Source organism: Ciconia boyciana, chromosome 3, assembly GCF_034638445.1.
Source record: "Ciconia boyciana chromosome 3, ASM3463844v1, whole genome shotgun sequence".
Classification (NCBI taxonomy): domain Eukaryota; kingdom Metazoa; phylum Chordata; class Aves; order Ciconiiformes; family Ciconiidae; genus Ciconia; species Ciconia boyciana.
The window spans coordinates 127,174,979-127,191,989 of NC_132936.1; the positions used below are offsets into that span (position 1 = coordinate 127,174,979).

Consider the following 17,011-nt stretch of genomic DNA (forward strand, 5'->3'; position numbering starts at 1 on the left):
CTTTTATGTCCAGGTATCTTCCCTCTCATCCTTTTTACTTTTTTACCAGGCTGCTGGGAGTCCTGTGCTTGGTACAGATGGATGATGTCTCCTGTCAGTTTTTCACAGTTAGGCATCCTGAGCATCCCACACTCCGTTCAGTCTCGCACTTTCTTCCATAGCTTCAGACTTCTTGGAATCCTGCAGCAGAGACTGCAGTTTCCTTTTCCCCTGTGCTGTGGAAAACACAATAATCTGGTAAGATATAAAAGGGAAAAAACCCAACTTATCAGTAGAAAGTTTTGCTGCCCATTGTCCTTGCAAGATTTTAATTTTAACCCTGCTGTGAATTACCAGCTAATTTGTTTTACGTTCACTGGCATTGTGCAGTAACCAGAAGGCAACTTCTGGGGATTTCCCCATCACAAATACACGCTGTACATAGTCATGCTGCTGCACAGGCTCTGGAGAAGGGGATTTCCAATAAGAGGGGGGGAATTTCACCTGAACCTGATCTAGACTTCCAGGTTGTCTGCAGGCTAGAGGTAACCATGCTCCAGGGAGGGGGTTTTGTGGGGGTTAATCCAACGAGGTACCTGGGGCACTAGGGCAGCAGTAATTTCACAGTCTACTGCAAGGAATTGGAGGTTTGATTACAGAAGAAAATAAAACTGTGTGGAAGATGAAGAATATTGCTAAGCTGTTTAAGGCAATGCACAAAAATTATAAGCAAGTTAATTGGTTTGCACTGAGGATTTTTTCTCTCTTGGTCAACAGGTGCTTCTCAGAGCTATTAAGAGATATTTAGAAGGAAAAGTCCATGAGGTGAGAGGAAAAAAAGGTTAGTATGCTCTCCCTGGGAAGGAGAGTGACTCTTAGTAAAGCAGTCTTGAATCAAGAGTTCTCTTGGCACAGATAAAAGCTTAGACTGTTGCCTACAAAGATTATTAGCAGAATTATCTTTGATTTCTGATGGATTAGAGCACAGTGCTTAGAGGAATTAGCTGCATCCTAACAAGGCAGACTTTTTCAAAGGGCAAAAAGGAGAGAGCCTTGCTGGCCATGATCCTTTTCTAATTCTAGATTAAATGATTTTTTTCCACAAAAGGCTTGTGGAAGTTCAGCCTGCTTTCCCTGCTTGGGCTCTTAGAACCCTCACTGCTGCAGGTATTTTGTAGAAATCACCCGAGCAGATTTTGCTGCTAGAGATGGAGCAGGACACCCACTTCCCTCAGGGAATAGGGAGGGGTACTGGGAAATATGAGATGCAATCGTTTCCGATTGGCATACTTTGGAAGAACAGCAGTAAACCCAATAAATCTGTTTTAGCAGTAAGCGTAGTCAGATTAGCAGTAAGTCTAGGGAAAAGCCTAGGTGAGTTTACCCAGAAAGGGTTCTGTTAAGAGTATCAGTTAAAAGCTTTTATTTATTCTCTCCTGGCTTTTATTTCTATTTTTCTGGGTTAATTTCCCCTTTTATTATTCCAGCTTCTTTGCCCTGCAACTCTTTTGTGAAAATCATAAGGTGCTGTTCTTAGGCTGAGATGGGGGCAGGTTTCCACAATTAAAAGTAACTTCCAGTTTCTTGTGGTAAATATCTGCAAAACTTGACACTGCTGTAAAAAATGTCTTGGGAACACAATTTCTCCTTATGCAGTAGGAACTCCAAGGCTGAAAAATATTTGAGAAGCTTAATAGTACTAGAGAGCACTGGGTTTTTTCATTAATTAGTTTAAAGAAAGGCTTAAGAGTGCTGTAAGGAAAGAGTTAATATCCTACTATCTTGTGCAAGGTGCTGCAAAAGTTGTTGCTCTTGTGATTCCTGCCTTGCAAAACTAAGACTGATTTCTTCTACTGCTCTTCTCCCCTGCGCCAAACTTTGTCAGTTCCTTTAGAAAGGAGCAGGCTGGTGAGATGCTTTGCTGTGCCAAAGGGACTGTGCAGTGTTTCGTGTTCCCATGGAGATCCTTTTTGCCTCAGCTCATCCCCTCGTTCCCCGAGTACAAGCCCTGTGTTCCAATGACCTTCTTTTGCGCTCGCCACCTCCTGCAGCGTTCACGGGCTCTCTGCTGAAAGCCCGCGGCCATTGGCAGCATTTCTCAACATGCATCACCAAAACGCTATCTGGCTTGCGCTTTTCTGCCAAAATGTTGGAGGCATGCTGGCTATAACGAGGAACACCTTCTCATTCATTTCAAACTACAGTTCATAGCTGTAGAGCGGTAAAGCATCTTAAACAAAACCAAAAAACCACCCTTGCTCTTCTGGGCCTGCCAAACTGCATTAATAAAATGAGTGATAATCTAAACCTATTACTATTAGAAAATGCAGAGTTTTCTTTTGCTATTTTGCACATATTTCTTTTGCTCTTTTGCTATGTTGCACATAATTAGTTCTAAAATATTTAACTCTCTGTAAAGCCCAAGTCTTACAGTTTTGACTCCTAAATCCATTTCTCAGCATCTCAGGTAGGGGTTTCAAAAGCACGTAAGAGATCAGAGTCTCAATCTTGCTAACTCCCTTAAACGCCGTGGGCTGGCTAAAAACAATCCCATGAGGGATGTGCAGCCTTATTTCTGTGTGTGTGCTTCTACCTGCTAATCTAATAACTACAGGAAATGAAGAAGTCTTAACTGTGGTCATCCAAGGCTAAGCATTTGCCCAAATAACACCTGGAATTATGTAGACCTTCCAACTTTTTTAAAGGACTTTTGTTTTGCAAAATGTGTTACTACTCCTGTGGTTTTGGTAAGTGACACCACAGAAATTGTCACAGCCTAACGTGGACTCAGGAATTAGACAGTGTGTGAAACTAAGGTCAGTTTTTATGCAGTGTCTTGCTTACAACTGATGTGCGGTGCGTTACCTGTTCTGAAAGGACATGGATATTGTGTGCATATCAGTTTCACGTGAAGAGAACAATCCTCACTGTTTCCTCAGCATTGATCACTTTGAAGTAATTCACTCTTGCATTAGGCTGATATTTTGTCAGTGTTGTTTAATCACGCAGTTCAGCGTGCTCTGATGTTTATAAATAAGAAAATTCAAGAAGGGAGATCCGAGCTTGTCAAAGAAAAAACAACTCGTACTCAAGAGGGCCAGGATTCACCCACAGAACTCAAATTAACCGTGACTTGGAGAACAAAAATATAAGCAAGGGTGGAAATAAAAGTGATAGCCAAGCTGAGAGAGAACATAGGTTGAAGCCACAGGAAACCATGGACATCACGTTTTGGTTTTTGGACCTTCTCCCTCCTGTATGCAACTAGTTTAGGAACAAAAACAAGGCTAAATGCGCCTGACCTAGGTGCCCAGGTTGCAAAGTGCTGTTGCAGCCTGCTCTGATGGCTGCTGGCATTTCCCTGCCACAAACCCCGACAACAAATCTGGACGGATTGCCAGCTGGAAGTGTGTTTAGCATGCAAGGCTCGTAGGCCGGGCTGCTGTTGTGAGTCATAGGCTTACTAAAAAAATTGCTCCCAGTTTCAGAAAGAAATGCGTTGGAAAATAAACGAGCAAATAGCACTGACAAGCTTTCACATGTCAAGCTAGCACTCTGGTCGCTGTCTTGATGCTTCTACAAAGCACCGCTATGCTTCCGCATGGTTGCTGGGGGTAGGGGTAGATTATTAAGATGCTATACAGATTAGTGTGTGTATATATATAATGAGTATATGTAGAAATGTACAGTATAAGACAAGTGCCCATGTGTAAGTCAGAAGTACTGGGTCTGCTGTATTTTCATAACCCTTTTTGTGCCTTGCCTGGCTGGACTTTCATCTCTTCCAGCTGCATTTCCAGTGCCTGACACTGAGGTCCCTTGGTTTTGTCTGCCTGTGACAGCCTGTGCTGGCTCGGAGAACGTGTGCTGAGCATTTCCTGATCATCAAGCCCAAGTAAGTATTTCAAAATGATCCCTTTAAGTACTCAGACATCCACCACTCTCCATCACTTTAAATGACAACTGCTGTATTTGTGATAGTAGTAGTTGGCAGTAAACAGATAAAGAAATAATACTGATTATTCCCCCCTGCATACAGAAGATCCTTTGCCTTAGATCCTGTGCTTCTGGATGCAGACAAGAAAAGAAAGGGCTTCCCTACCCCACTGAGTTTGCACGGGAAAGCAGTGCAAAAGTGCAAGCAGGGGAAGGCGCAGTGTGCAAAACTCTGCCTTAAATCTTGATGATCGTCAGGCTTTAGTTTGGGGCAGGCGTCGTCTTAGTGTTAAGTCAACATGGAGGGACCTTAAAGCCTTGAGTGCCCAGCTGTTGACTTGGGATCTTGGTAAGGGCATGGCTGTGCCATGACTTGTAGCAAAACACCCACCTGCCTTCTCTATCTGACTTTTACCCCAGAAGCTTTCACGAAGGGGAGGCCTCTGCTGCATCCCCAGCGATGGAGCCAGCTTTGCCCTGCCTGCCCCTTGGCAGGTGCTGTGGGTGCCCCACGGAGGAAAGGGCTCCCACCGGTGCTTCTGCATGAGGCTGGACAGGCTCTGGGCCACTTTGACAGCTGATGGAAGCTAACAGAGAGAGACTTGGTGGGAACTGTAGGAAAGAACGGATCAAAACCGAAGTCCATGTTGCTACAGCACCTGGCATCAAAGCAGCGGCTTGCCCCCAGCGTGCAAGCGTGTGCGACGGGCCGCCAGGCTCTGTGCCACTACTTCTGGCCAAGCTGGGCACGCAGGTGCCGCCCCAGAGGCGAGTTAAGAAGCCCAGGGGCTGCTCGCACCACCCGCTGCATCCCTCAGCACCCCGGTGCGTGCCCCGGCGCAGGCCTTGCCCGCAGGCTGCACCAGCGCTTCGCCCCGTGGAGGGGGGCGCGGAGGGGTGCGCAGGGGGCTGGCCCCGCAGGAGCGGGGGTGCCCCTGCAGCCACACGCCGGCCGCGCCTTCGGCCGCCGGCGCCGTGGCGGAGGTAGCGGGGCGGGAGGTGCGAGCGGGGAAGGGGCCGGGCCCGGGCGCTGCGGCGGGGCGGGCGGGCGCCATGGCGGGGCGGGCGGCGCCATGGCGGGGGCAGCCCTGAGGGAGCGGCGGCGGCGCGGCCGCGTACGTGCTGGCGGGCGGACGGGCGGGCCGCCCCCGCCGCGGGCCCGCCTCGGCCGCAGCCGCGCTGAGGCGGCGGGCGGAGATGAACGCGTCGGGGCGGCTGCCGGCGGGGGGCGAGGAGGAGCCCCCCGGCGCCTCGCTGGCGCCGCTGCTGCCGCTGGGCGGGAACGGCAGCGCGGGCGGCGGCCCCGGGGAGCTGCGGGAGGGGACCCACGCCGCTACCCTGGCGGCCTGCGCCTCCCTGCTGGCCCTTGTCTTCTGCCTGGGCTCCTACGGCAACCTCATCGTCCTCCTGTCCTTCTTCGACCCGGCCCTCAGGAAATTCAGGACCAACTTCGACTTCATGATCCTCAACCTCTCCTTCTGCGACCTCTTCATCTGTGGGGTGGCCGCCCCCATGTTTGCCTTCGTCCTCTTCTTTGACTCGGCCCGAGGCGTGCCGGGCGCCTTCTGCTTCACCTTCCACCTCACCAGCTCCGGCTTCATCATCATGTCGCTCAAGACGGTGGCGGTCATCGCCCTGCACCGGCTGCGCATGGTGCTGGGGAAGCAGCCGCACCGCGCTGCCTCCTTCCCCTGCACCCTCCTCCTCACCCTGCTCCTGTGGGCCACCAGCTTCACCCTGGCCACCCTTGCTACCCTGAAAACCCACGGCTCTCGCCTCTGCCTGCCCATGTCCAGCTTCGCCAGCGGCGAGGGGAAGATCATCCTCTACCTCTACGTCACCGACTTCATCTGCTGCGTGGCCGTGGTGTCCATCTCTTACATCATGATCGCTCAGGCCCTGCGGAGGAACGCCCAGGTGAGGAAGTGCCCGCCCGTGGTGGCCGTGGACGCCTCCAGACCGCAGCCCTTCGTGGGGCCCCCGGCCGCTGGGACCGGGGAGGGCGTGCAGAGCACCATGCCCGCCTTGTACAGGAACCAGAGCTACAGCAAGCCGCAGCACGTCCAGACGCACGGCTACACCGCACACCTCGGCCAGCCGCCGGCCACTGCTGCCGGCCGGCTCCAGCTGGTGTCGGCGGTCAACCTGTCCACAGCCAAAGACTCCAGGGCAGTGGTGACGTGCGTCATCATTGTGCTCTCCGTCTTGGTTTGCTGCCTGCCCCTGGGCATCTCTTTGGTGCAGGACATGCTGTCCAGCAGTGGTGGCTTTGTTCTCTACCAGTTCGAGCTGTGTGGATTTACCCTCATTTTTTTCAAATCGGGATTAAATCCTTTTATATATTCCCGCAACAGTGCCGGACTTCGGAGGCGAGTCCTCTGGTGCCTGCAGTATGTAGCCCTTGTCTTTTTCTGCTGCAAGCAGAAGACAAGGCTTCGGGCCATGGGCAAAGGCAGCCTGGAAGTCAACAGGAACAAGTCATCCCACCACGAGACCAATTCAGCGTACATGCTGTCTCCAAAACCTCAGAAAAAGTTTGTGGACCAAGCCTGTGGTCCTAGTCACTCCAAGGAAAGCGTGCTGAGTCCCAAGGCCTCTGTCGGGCATCAGCACTATGCACAGAGCAGCTCAACCCCCATGAACACCCGAATCGAGCCCTATTACAGTATCTATAACAGCAGCCCTTCCCAGGAAGTGAGCACCCCAAATAGCTTACAGCCGGTGAACTCGACTTTCGGGTTTGCCAAATCCTACATTGCCATGCATTATCACACCACCAACGACTTGGTGCGAGACTATGACAGTGCTTCGACAAAGCAGATACCGGTGCCCTCGGTGTAACCTTAGGAAAGGGTTCTGATCTAGCTGATCCAGTGGGTCCCCTTCTTTGCTTTCGTTAATGATTATTCTGAAGTCAGTGATACAGCATTGCTGCCAATTAAGAAAAATGCCACTCACGTTAATATCCAGCTATTTGCATTTGAAGTGAATACTCAGACATTGCTTCCGTGACGCTTTCTTGAATGTCTGTGGCAAGTCAAAAAGGGCAGTATTTTAGATTGGTATTTGGAATTGTTGTTACATGAGGGGGTTTTTTGTTACTAAATTTTACTGCGGGACAAGTAAAAAAAAAGTAAGCGCTGTAACAATGTGATTCATTACCTCATGAGGCAGAGTATCTCAGAGAAGAATCTGAGGCTGCGCCAGAAGTATTACCTGTTAAATGGCATACTTGCTGTATTTTCAAGAAGGAAGAATTGGGAGGATGCTTGGTATCACGATACTTAAGTTTAAATTGCAGAAGGTTGAAGAAAGCGGTGGTATTTTGTTGTGTCAGTAATAACAAAAGTCCTTTCTATTTGCAGGGTGAAATCCTGGTTCCGTTGAGGTAAATGGCAAAATTTCCATGAACTTCAACTGAAGTTTAGGATTTCAGTCTCTACTTCCTAAAGCAGGACAAGGCATTTTACAAACAGCGTTACATTGCCACTGGGGAAGGACTTTTGAGAAAGTGTTGTAGCACTGTAATAAACCTCTGAAGTATATCTATATATATTAATTTATGCTGTACATTTATTTTAAGGATCAGTGGCGTTATGTATCCCAAGATAATATATTTGGAGCAGTATTTTACATCTGATAGAAATAACTGTGCAATACCTAATTATAGGTTTTACTTGAGGATAAAGATAAATATTGCAATATTCTAGTACTGATACACTACTATACATGCAGTCACCTCTGGAATTTTCTAATTCGTAAACTGTTATGCAGGGAGTAGTGTTGCTGGTTGCTTTTTTGCCTATGACTTTGTATAAAAGTGGGAATTGGGGGGGTTCGGCTTGATATTCCTGACAGGTAGAACTGACAGCTATTAACATTTTTAAAAACAGAATGACCACAAGTTTTTGAGGTTTTCTTAAGAAGTCTAACATCAGTTTAATTTAAAGATTAATAATCTGTCTACTTGTAAACTTTATCTGTTGGTCTACACAGTGAGCAAATAACAAAAGTTGAATATTTTTTTATAAATCCAACCATTTGTTTTGTGTCACGTGTTGTGGGAATTTCTTATGAAACGGAATGATTTGGAGGCGTTTAAATTCCTGACAATTACCGCTTCAAGTGGCCAGACCTTTTCAAAACAAGAGATCACCTTTCAACTTCTATGGACTTCAGCAGAGCCTTAGTATCTCCGAAATAATTGTGCCACAGACTTTTGGTGCCTCATTATAGGAAAATGCCACATCTTCAGCAAAATTACAGTGATGGAAAGATGATTTGTTATTTTAGAAACAAAACCCATTCACATCATTGCAGTGTGTGAGTTGTTGTTGGTTTAGGCTATTTGTTAACTAAACTATTTTCAAGATTTTCCTGGAAGACTATTATATTACGAATACTGTTCTTTGTTTAACGCTCTGAATTTTAATTAATTTTGAATAATTCAAGATACCTTTCTTGCAATAAAATGGATGTGAACAACTTTCTAATACAAATGTAAAGTTGAAATTACTTCCATAAGTCTTTTCTCTTTGCCCAGATATTTTTCTCTATAAATGAATAACGTGGTTCTTTCTAAAGTAATTATAAAAGATAACTAAAGATCTGTCTTGTTTGGTTTTTCTGTCTTTTCATTTCTCTTTAGTACAAAGCGTACTGATGTGGAGGGAAAAAAATACGTGGGATCCTGTCATTTTGCCTCAAACGATACATTCTTAGCAGCAATTACAGTGTCAGATCGTAAGGAGTATAGGGCAGGACCCCGAAAGTGCTCGCAAGGTGGGGTCCTGTATGTACTTTAAGCGAGTTGAAGACTGGTTGTAACATGAAGCAGTTTTGGGGTTTGCTGCATGTATGTACGACTCCTACTGTGCTTTTGGTTTGGATCACATGAACTTCATCACACGACAGAAGATTAAAAACCTCGCACCTTATTCATAAAAAGTAATTTGCATTGAGCATTCATGTGGGTGTAAAGCAAGAAGGGTACAGCTTTAGCACAGAAGAGGTTTTATTGCCTTTATGTGAGGTATTATTAAGACAAAAGAACTGAAGTCCCTTCAAAGCACTTTGTAACTGCTACTCCGTTAACTCCTGGTGCCAGTTGTATTCTTAATGCAACCAATGTGTTAATATGTTTATAGTGTCAGATAGGAAAGTGCAACGCCTTTTAATCTGCGGTAGGAACAAAATCTGATTTAAGCTGTCAATTGTACTAAATAACTGTTTTGGGGGAAGTTTATGGACATAGTAAATAGAGATTGGATTTTGAAAATATGTAGGTACAATTTCTTTGAAGTGAATCATAAACTGAAGTAATCAATTATATGATAAAATAATTGTTTTAGACTCTTCTGGAGTATAACTTTTCTTTCTTCCTTTAGCCCCCTTGTTGTATCAGAACCCTCTTCTGCTCGGCACAACAGCAGTAAACCGTGACTGCGAGGTTAAAAAAGCAGCAATCTAATTAAGGGGGGAAGCAACAGAGTGCTGGACGAAGGAGATGGAAAATGTACGTGAAGAGAGGAGATGGGTAAGAGCGTAAGCAATAAAAATATGTGAATACCGAATGGTGTAGAAAAAGAAGGTCTGTAGTTAGTGCAGTTCGTAACCCAAGAAAGCATCTCATTAATACGAAAGGTGGCAAAGCCAAGAGTCCTCAAGGGCTCTACTTTCCTTACTGTACGTGTGCTGTGGACCTCATCGCTGCAGAACTGCTTAGGAAAAACTTTAACAGGGTTTTTAGTTAGTTTAACAGTTAAAAAGGTTTAACAGGTACTTCACGTGGGTAATAGGAGTATCAGGAGCCTGACAGTTAATGCTGACACATTTTGTAACATTTTATACTTCAGGAATTAAAGCAGTTTTTGATTTCTGGGGTTAGGATGAACCCTTCGTGGCGGAACATGTTATCCAATGTATGTTTTCAGTGTGCTTTTCAGCTTCTTCTGAAGTTGCTGGTGCTGGCCACTGTCATGATATTTGGCCCGAGGACTGTTTATGCTTTATTATTGAAAATCTGCGTTTGCGGTGTTAAGCGTACTACTAACAGTTTGACCAGGGTATTTCATGAAATAAGGAGCAGCCTCAAAGAAAGCATAAAGCAGCTTATTAGAAAAACAGCTGATGAATTACTTGGGGCTGATCTCACTAACAAGCGACTTCTGGTTGTTTACATGAACAAAAATATTTGAAATATTTTATAATTCACAGTCTTTTTAAGTCATAGATCTTGTTTTATCGTGGTAAGAGTTGACTTTTTCAGCTGGTAGCCTGCAGTATTGTATTTTTTATCCTTTATATATACAACCTAAAAGCTGCTGATGCCAAATAATTTTAAACAATACCTACATAACCTCAAAAAGTTGCTAAAGAGTGTTCAACAGTTGGGCACCACCTCAGAACTTTTTAGGCTAGAGATTAGAGAGATTTCTGTAAGGCGGTATACATCTATCTTCTAAGTCACAGAGCCAGTCTGCCTTAGCAGTAAGGCTTCAACAAGCTGGGGAGGGCAAGAGGCAAAAATTGGACAGACGATAGTCAAGAAGGATCAGTGGCTAATAATTTTGTGGTATCTTGTGCTATTTCATGGTATGTATGGTTTAGGTATATAATTTGTCGCTTGTTAGGAAAGCTGTGAAAATTATCCCCCATATAGTCTTCAGTAACCCTCCACCTGCAGCACAGGGAATAAAAAGTCAAGGGACTTCTGAACTGCGAGGGTTGTGCTTACCTGCACCGTTATCTCTTCACCTTCTTCCACAAGGTAGCAAAGCAGGGCTACAGAGAGCAACGCGAGATGTTCACGATGGAAACAGACGGCAGGTGGTGTAATATCTTAAAATAATAGAATAGTTTTGCGGGGATTAAGGTGGAGTCCGGTGGACGTTTTCTAGGTTTGCTTTCTGTCTGTTTTGAATTGGGCTTTTCAATTTTTTTTTTAAGTATTTAAGAGGAGTGGATTTGCACCGATGCCACAGGTGGATGGAGGATTATATAAATGGTCGTGCCACTGAGCGCTGGTAAGCAATTCTGCTCATGCTGCACATACAAGGAGCAAAGGTTCCAGCTCTTTCTTTCACCAGTTAGCTGGCTGCCAGGCTGCCAGCAATTTAAAGAACAGGAAAATAATTCTGTTTTCACAACAGTCAGCGTATGTGACGACTCAAGCTTGCTGAGGGAAGGCGAGTTCGCACAGAGTACAAAGAGATTTCTCCGTAAATGGAGATGGTAGAGGAGGGTAAGTCCTACTCTGCTTCTCATAGTTTGCGCTGGTGGAAAACTGGAGAATCGGCACCATGGGACAAAGGGGAAGGAGGCAATTTCAAAGCACTTGTGGGGTTTGTGAGCACTGGTTCTGTCCTGTGGTGCAATTGATGCCGATTTCTTTGATTTGAATAGCTCTTTGGTTATTGTCCACTTCAAGCACTGCGCTTCGTTGGATATACCAAGTACAGTATCGTGAAGCTTAATCAGTCCTGGCAAATTGACTTTAAAATGTCATTTATTATGTGCTAATAAATGCTGACAACAGGTCGTCGTCAATCCCTATTTAAAATGGGTTTGTGTTTAGTATTAGAAACATGCTTTCATTCATTACAAAAGCTGTCCCTGAACCATGGTTCCCAGAGTCAAACACGCTACATGCTGCAATGTGGGGTTTTTCCTTTTCACTAGGAAGCAGCACAGGGAGGGTGAAAACCACGTACTGCTCCAGCTGCATCTTTTCCTTTTCAAAATACACTGTGGAAGAGTTGCTGTATTTGCTGATACCTCTTTATGTTTGTTTCCTGCTTCCCCTTGTGGCATCAGGTAGGATGGTATTGGTCTTGCTTTGTCACAGCAGAGCTAATTCCTTTTCAGAGTCTATGTTTCAAATGTGCTGTCCCATATGTTGTACACAGGCGTTCTGCATTCCTGGTCTGTGGTCTTCTGCTGGTAAGTCATTTGGGTTTGCTCATCTTATGAGCGAGTCCAGATTGTGCTACGCTAAATGATTTGTTCTCACCTGGTATTTATTTAGTGTCACAATCTGTTGATTTTTCTTGAAAGTGGACGTTAGACCAGCTGATTTATTTTTTTTTTCCTCAAATACAATAAATAAAGTTAGTAAGTAGCACTAGGTGATGACAAGGGCTATGCAGAGGGAGCACTGAATTCATTTGAAATGGGTCAGGCTGATTGCATCAAGTGAAACTTTTCCTAAGTCTAAATAATATTATACAGAACTTTCTTGCTTATTCTTCAGAGGTTTGTGATAACAGCATTTAAATAAAGCTCACACCAGTTATTTAACAGTAGAGACTGGCACGCTCAGCTAGCTCTTTTTTGATTGTCTGGTTGTCTATGTTAATCTGTAATTATAAAAGATTTTAAGGTCTGATCTCTTCCACCAGTTACTTAAACCAAACGATGTAGCAGTGTGGATTTGCAATTGCATCTCTCAGACGGCTGCATTAAGTCAGTCTTTAATCTTTTCTCGCTAAACCACAGAAGGAAAATGATACCTGTGCAGTGTCATGGTTTGCGTTTTTCTTACGTGTACACGCTCTGTGTTCCCATCTTAAGCCGTACTAGAACCGAGAATCTGAACTACAACTTTACCTTTGAATGACATTGCTTTTCATTATTTCTGCAATAATCTCAAAGAGACGGTTAGGACATGCCATGTGACTCGAGCTGTTCTTCCTTTCAGGTGACATCCACAGCATTTTAAGAAATGCTGGAAATAGCTGAAGAAAGTTAAGCACCAAGGAAGAAAAGGCTGTTTAGCAGTGCTCGGGTCTCAGCCCTTTGGATAGCGGATTCTGCCATCAGACGGAATAACGCGCATGCTGCAAACCCGCTAGTAACCTCTCGTGGAACTGATCAGAGACAAACCCCCATTGCAACACAGCAGCCTTTGCAGGAGGTAAACACAGAAATGCTTTTATTTGACCGCAGACTTTCCAGACACAACCTTTACACGTTCTTGTATCTCATTCCATCTCATACATATCCTGAGCAGATCCATTTTCTGCCCTCACAATTGGTTCGTTGGTTGTTTTTAAGACAGCTGCTAGCTGATGCCAGAACATTTTCTGTTTGTGTTCCTCAGGGCTCCACTTTAAGTAGGTTTTTCTTTTCAGCAGTTTCCTGAGTTTGCTGAACTTCTGTGGCACGCTGTTGGGCGGGAGGTCTTCCAGCACAATCATGATGAGGGAATCCTGATTTTCATTCAGGACCTGATGTTCAGCAAAATACAGCTCATACTGACACCAGCAGCTGTTTACAAAACTGGGAGAGAGAACAAAAAGGACTTTATGGCTGTTCTCTATGCAGTAAAAAATGTTACCAAGTACAGGATGCCCCGGTTTGAAATCCCTCTCGTGGTAACAGATCTTGAATCCGTCAGTTTCCAGTTTTTCCAGCAGTTTCTCTTTCATCCAGTTTGCATCTTGTTCGCTGTATGAAACGAAGGCATCAAAGGGCTTGTTTTCTGGCCTCTTCTCGTACTGCTTCCTCTTCACCATACACCAGTACCAACCCATTCGCACGTACCACAGCCCATCGAACCGCCAGCATAAGCCTGTTAACACCAAAACAACCAGGATGGCAACGCAAGCTGTAATAGCCATCTGGATGCCCAGGGAGCAGTGCAGAAGCGTGAGGTTACTGCTGTCCACCAACGAGCCCCGTCTGTCTGGTGGGAAGCTGCACCTGAGATTTCCTTTGCCGTTTATCTGCAAACGTGGGTTGTGGGTATACACGTTCACAAACCAGTACAAGTCACAGTTACAAAAAAAATGTTTACCTTGAACAGTCAAAACACTCAAACTTGTTAACTGGCCGAAAGTGTCCTCCACGATGGTCGTAATGGCGTTGTCACTAATGTCTAACTCAATCAGAGAAGCTGGGAGAGAGCCACGCTGTAGGAAGGAGATCTTATTCCCTGATAAATTAAAATGTTTCAGCATTGGAAGAGATTTCCCAAAGTGATCGGGGAGTTCTGAAATTAGGTTGTGACTACTGTCCAGATTAGCGAGCGCAGAAAGGTGGCTGGCGGGTTCCAGTCTGGTGATTAGGTTTCCAGAAACATTAAGATATTCGAGTTTCTTCAGGGCGTCGGTTAATGACAACATGTTCAACTTATTTTTACTAATATCACATTTTGTTAAAGTCAACGGGAAATACTCGGGATGCATATCCGTAACTTTATTATTTTGAATATTAAGTATTGTTAAGTTGGAGATAGATTTAAAACTAGGGGGTATTATTTTAATATCGCTGTTGCTTATGTCAAGATGCTGCAGGGAGGTAGGTAAGTCAGGAAGCACAGAAATCCGGTTGCTGCTGAGATCCAAAAATAATAATTCTTCCATTGTGCCAGCAAACCATTCTGGCAGTTCTACAATGGAGCAGTTGGACATTTTCAGGTGTTTTACTTTCTTCGGAAGACTTTCGATGGGTGTACCAGCCTCATTTCTGACAAATGAAATGGCATTAATATGTACAGTTCCAGGGGGAAATTTTTGAACCTTGTTAGTGATTTCTGGACGTACAGTATATATGAAGTGATTTCCTTGAACATCCATGTTTTCTAAGTTAGGCATTTTTTTAGCAAAATTTTGGGGTATTTGACTTACGTTTGTGAAGGACAGATCAATTACTTTGATGGTTGAAGGGAGACACAGCGTATCCAAGCTGTTTATGGGGTTGTTGCTAATATTTAAAAACAAAAGCTTGCTGAAGGGGAAGTTACAGAATGCCTCAACGTCTAGAATGTTAATTGTTAATTTGTTGGAACTGGCATCAATGGACTGCACATTTTTCATTGGCAAAAACAGGATGAACAGTGATAGAAGATCCATTTCCAGGTCGCTGTGACTAATGTTAAGCTCCACAATACTGTCCAGCTGAGCTTGGCAGAGATCCGGATCCAGTTTTAATGTCAGCTCTTCCTCAGAGAGTTTGCTGTTTGACAGATCGAGTATCCCATTTATTGGTGCCCCGCAGAGATTAGGCCTTAATGTGGCTGTTGGAGAGACCGTTAGATTTTTCTCTGCTCTTCGAAGAAGATTCTCTGTACTTTGTCTGAGCCTCAGATTAACATTTTGCAGGACAGGTGGACCTCCCGAATGTGGCAGCTCCTCGGTGGATGCAGAAGGCTCCAGAGCAGCCTCTGGTGATTTGTCAAAATGCTTATAAAGCTGTAAAGACCCTGAGGCTTCCCTAGTGAGCTTCAGGTGGGGTGGAAGACCCGGTACAAGAAGTTTCTTATCATTAAATGATAAATTCAGAGAAACAAGGCTGAGCAGACTCTCAAACGCACCAGGTTCAATGTCCTTAATCCGATTGTAGGAAAGGTCTAAAACTTCCAGCGCATCAAAACCTTCCAAGTCTCTCTTGGTTATTTTTTCAATTACGTTATGTGATAAATTGAGAGCTCTCGCTGTTTTTGGAGCTTGTGCTTCTGATACAGAAGAGAGGTTTAAGTAAGAGTAGTTATAAAACGGGAAGGCTGTAGGTGTTCTCAGAGTTAGGAATCCATTTGCTCTACTGAATAAGAAAGAAATGAAGCAGAAAAGAAGGCATCCAGTAAGGTTCCTCATCCTGGAGAAAAGAAATGTAAAATCCATCGTTATAATATGCTCTATGTTAATGAATATCCTTAAAAAAAATCCTAGTTTACTTGCAAGTACAGAAATGGTTTCATTAGTTGTATCTATGAATCCCTTTTGATCTACATAAAAAATACATCTTGCTTCGTTATTATTTTCGAGAGGCAACGCTAAAAGATGGTGTCAGAGAACGATTTGAAGGAGAGCGCTATTCATTTCAGATCATTGTAGATAAAGTCCAAATGATTTTTTAAAGTTATTTATTTTATTCCTTCCCCCCAGCCCCAGGCAGGTAGTGAGCAGCCTTTGCAATAGCATCTTTCCATTGCATAATCTGAAATGCGCTTTCGTAACCACTGCCTGGGACTCGGGTTTTACATCTTTCGTCCTGGCGCACAACCACCAGCTCAGTCTGACCCATCCAAAACCTGTTCAGCCACTGAAGTAACGTATTCAAGAGTAAGGTGGCAGGGAGCTCCATGTAACTGTGTGATCACCTATCTTCTTGTGATCCCATCCCCTTGGTGGTTTGCTCTCTGCCAAGAATTTACCGGTGCCCATTTATTTAGCCTTCCCTGTCAGAGTAAGGAAAAGAGTAAATTTGCTTTGAAGTACAATTTCGGAGGCTTGTATGAGGCAGCCTGCACCAGGAGAGGTCACTGCCTGCATATCGTTCAGCTTTGGAGATTTCCCATTCCCTGGCAGCGTCGCTGCCCAGCTCCTCTCCCGCCCCGGCTCTGTCACTCGTTTCCTGACACCTGTGGTCCATATCTTGTATTTATTATGTGAAAACCCAGGTGCAGACCTTCAGGTGAGCGACCTGGAGTTACCACAGTCCCCTTTGCCGCCCACCAGACTCGGGCCATCAAGTTGAACTGAAGAGAAGGGACCCCGACGACTTCCCAGCTCTGGCCCCTCCGCCGCCAGCAGGACCCCGCCAGAGCACCCCGAACTCACGCCGAGCACCGATAACCCGCAGCTGGGACCCGCTGCACCAGAGGGGTAAGCAAGACCCCGGGGCATTAAAAGCATGGCAGATTTAAGGCTGGAAGACAGCTATCAGCTCCCTTGTACTTCCAGCCCCCGTCCCCTCTCTTACCCGCTCTCCTGGGCGCCGCTCTCCCGCCGGTGCTTGCTGCCGCTGCCTTTTGTAGCCCGGGAGCGGGGTGGGGAGGGCCAGACACTCCCGGGAACCGCCCCGGGACAAGCGGCATCTGCAGCCCCGCTCCCCTCTGCGAGGCTGGCGGAGGCGGCTTGCGCCAGAGATGCTTCTCCCCAGTGAAATCCTTAAAGTTTTCCCCATCGTGCCGGCACCAGCAGCTGGTCAGCCCATTGCTGAGGGGGAAATGGAAGGTGGAAGCTGCTTGTTTTAACGTTTAGACACTGTGAACGGTGTCGTCCCAAGGGATGTGCTGGCTTGGCTCCTACCTGAGCATCGCAGGGAAGGTCTGGAAGCACCAAGCGTGACCACAGAGTTATAAAACTGCTTTACT

The 17,011-nt window shown here is 45.5% G+C and overlaps 2 protein-coding genes across 3 annotated transcripts; one reads left to right on the forward strand and one right to left on the reverse strand.

The window, feature by feature from the left end:
* Positions 1 to 88: 88 nt before the first annotated feature.
* On the forward strand, positions 89 to 8,505 carry GPR75 (G protein-coupled receptor 75). Of its 2 annotated transcripts, XM_072857581.1 has the most exons (4): positions 89 to 237; positions 757 to 820; positions 3,768 to 3,874; positions 5,349 to 8,505. In XM_072857581.1, exon 4 carries the CDS (start codon positions 5,374 to 5,376, stop codon positions 6,754 to 6,756), a length of 1,383 nt encoding a protein of 460 aa, XP_072713682.1. In that variant the 5' UTR covers positions 89 to 237; positions 757 to 820; positions 3,768 to 3,874; positions 5,349 to 5,373; the 3' UTR covers positions 6,757 to 8,505. The 2 variants fall into 2 exon arrangements, with proteins under 2 accessions (XP_072713682.1, XP_072713681.1); XM_072857580.1 differs by lacking the exons at positions 89 to 237; positions 757 to 820; positions 3,768 to 3,874 and having other exon boundaries at positions 4,972 to 8,505.
* Positions 8,506 to 12,828: 4,323 nt separating this feature from the next.
* On the reverse strand, positions 12,829 to 16,713 carry LOC140649823 (toll-like receptor 2 type-1). Its single transcript, XM_072857579.1, has 2 exons — positions 16,618 to 16,713; positions 12,829 to 15,510 (listed from the first exon to the last, which is right to left on the reverse strand). The coding sequence occupies exon 2, from the start codon at positions 15,507 to 15,509 to the stop codon at positions 12,897 to 12,899; it is 2,613 nt and encodes an 870-aa protein (XP_072713680.1). The 5' UTR covers position 15,510; positions 16,618 to 16,713; the 3' UTR covers positions 12,829 to 12,896.
* Positions 16,714 to 17,011: the final 298 nt, after the last annotated feature.

Bases quoted from the DNA above. Each gene is read 5' to 3' on its own strand.
- GPR75 (XM_072857580.1), top strand. From the start codon at position 5,113: ATGAACGCGTCGGGGCGGCTGCCGGCGGGGGGCGAGGAGGAGCCCCCC.
- LOC140649823 (XM_072857579.1), bottom strand. From the start codon at position 15,509: ATGAGGAACCTTACTGGATGCCTTCTTTTCTGCTTCATTTCTTTCTTA.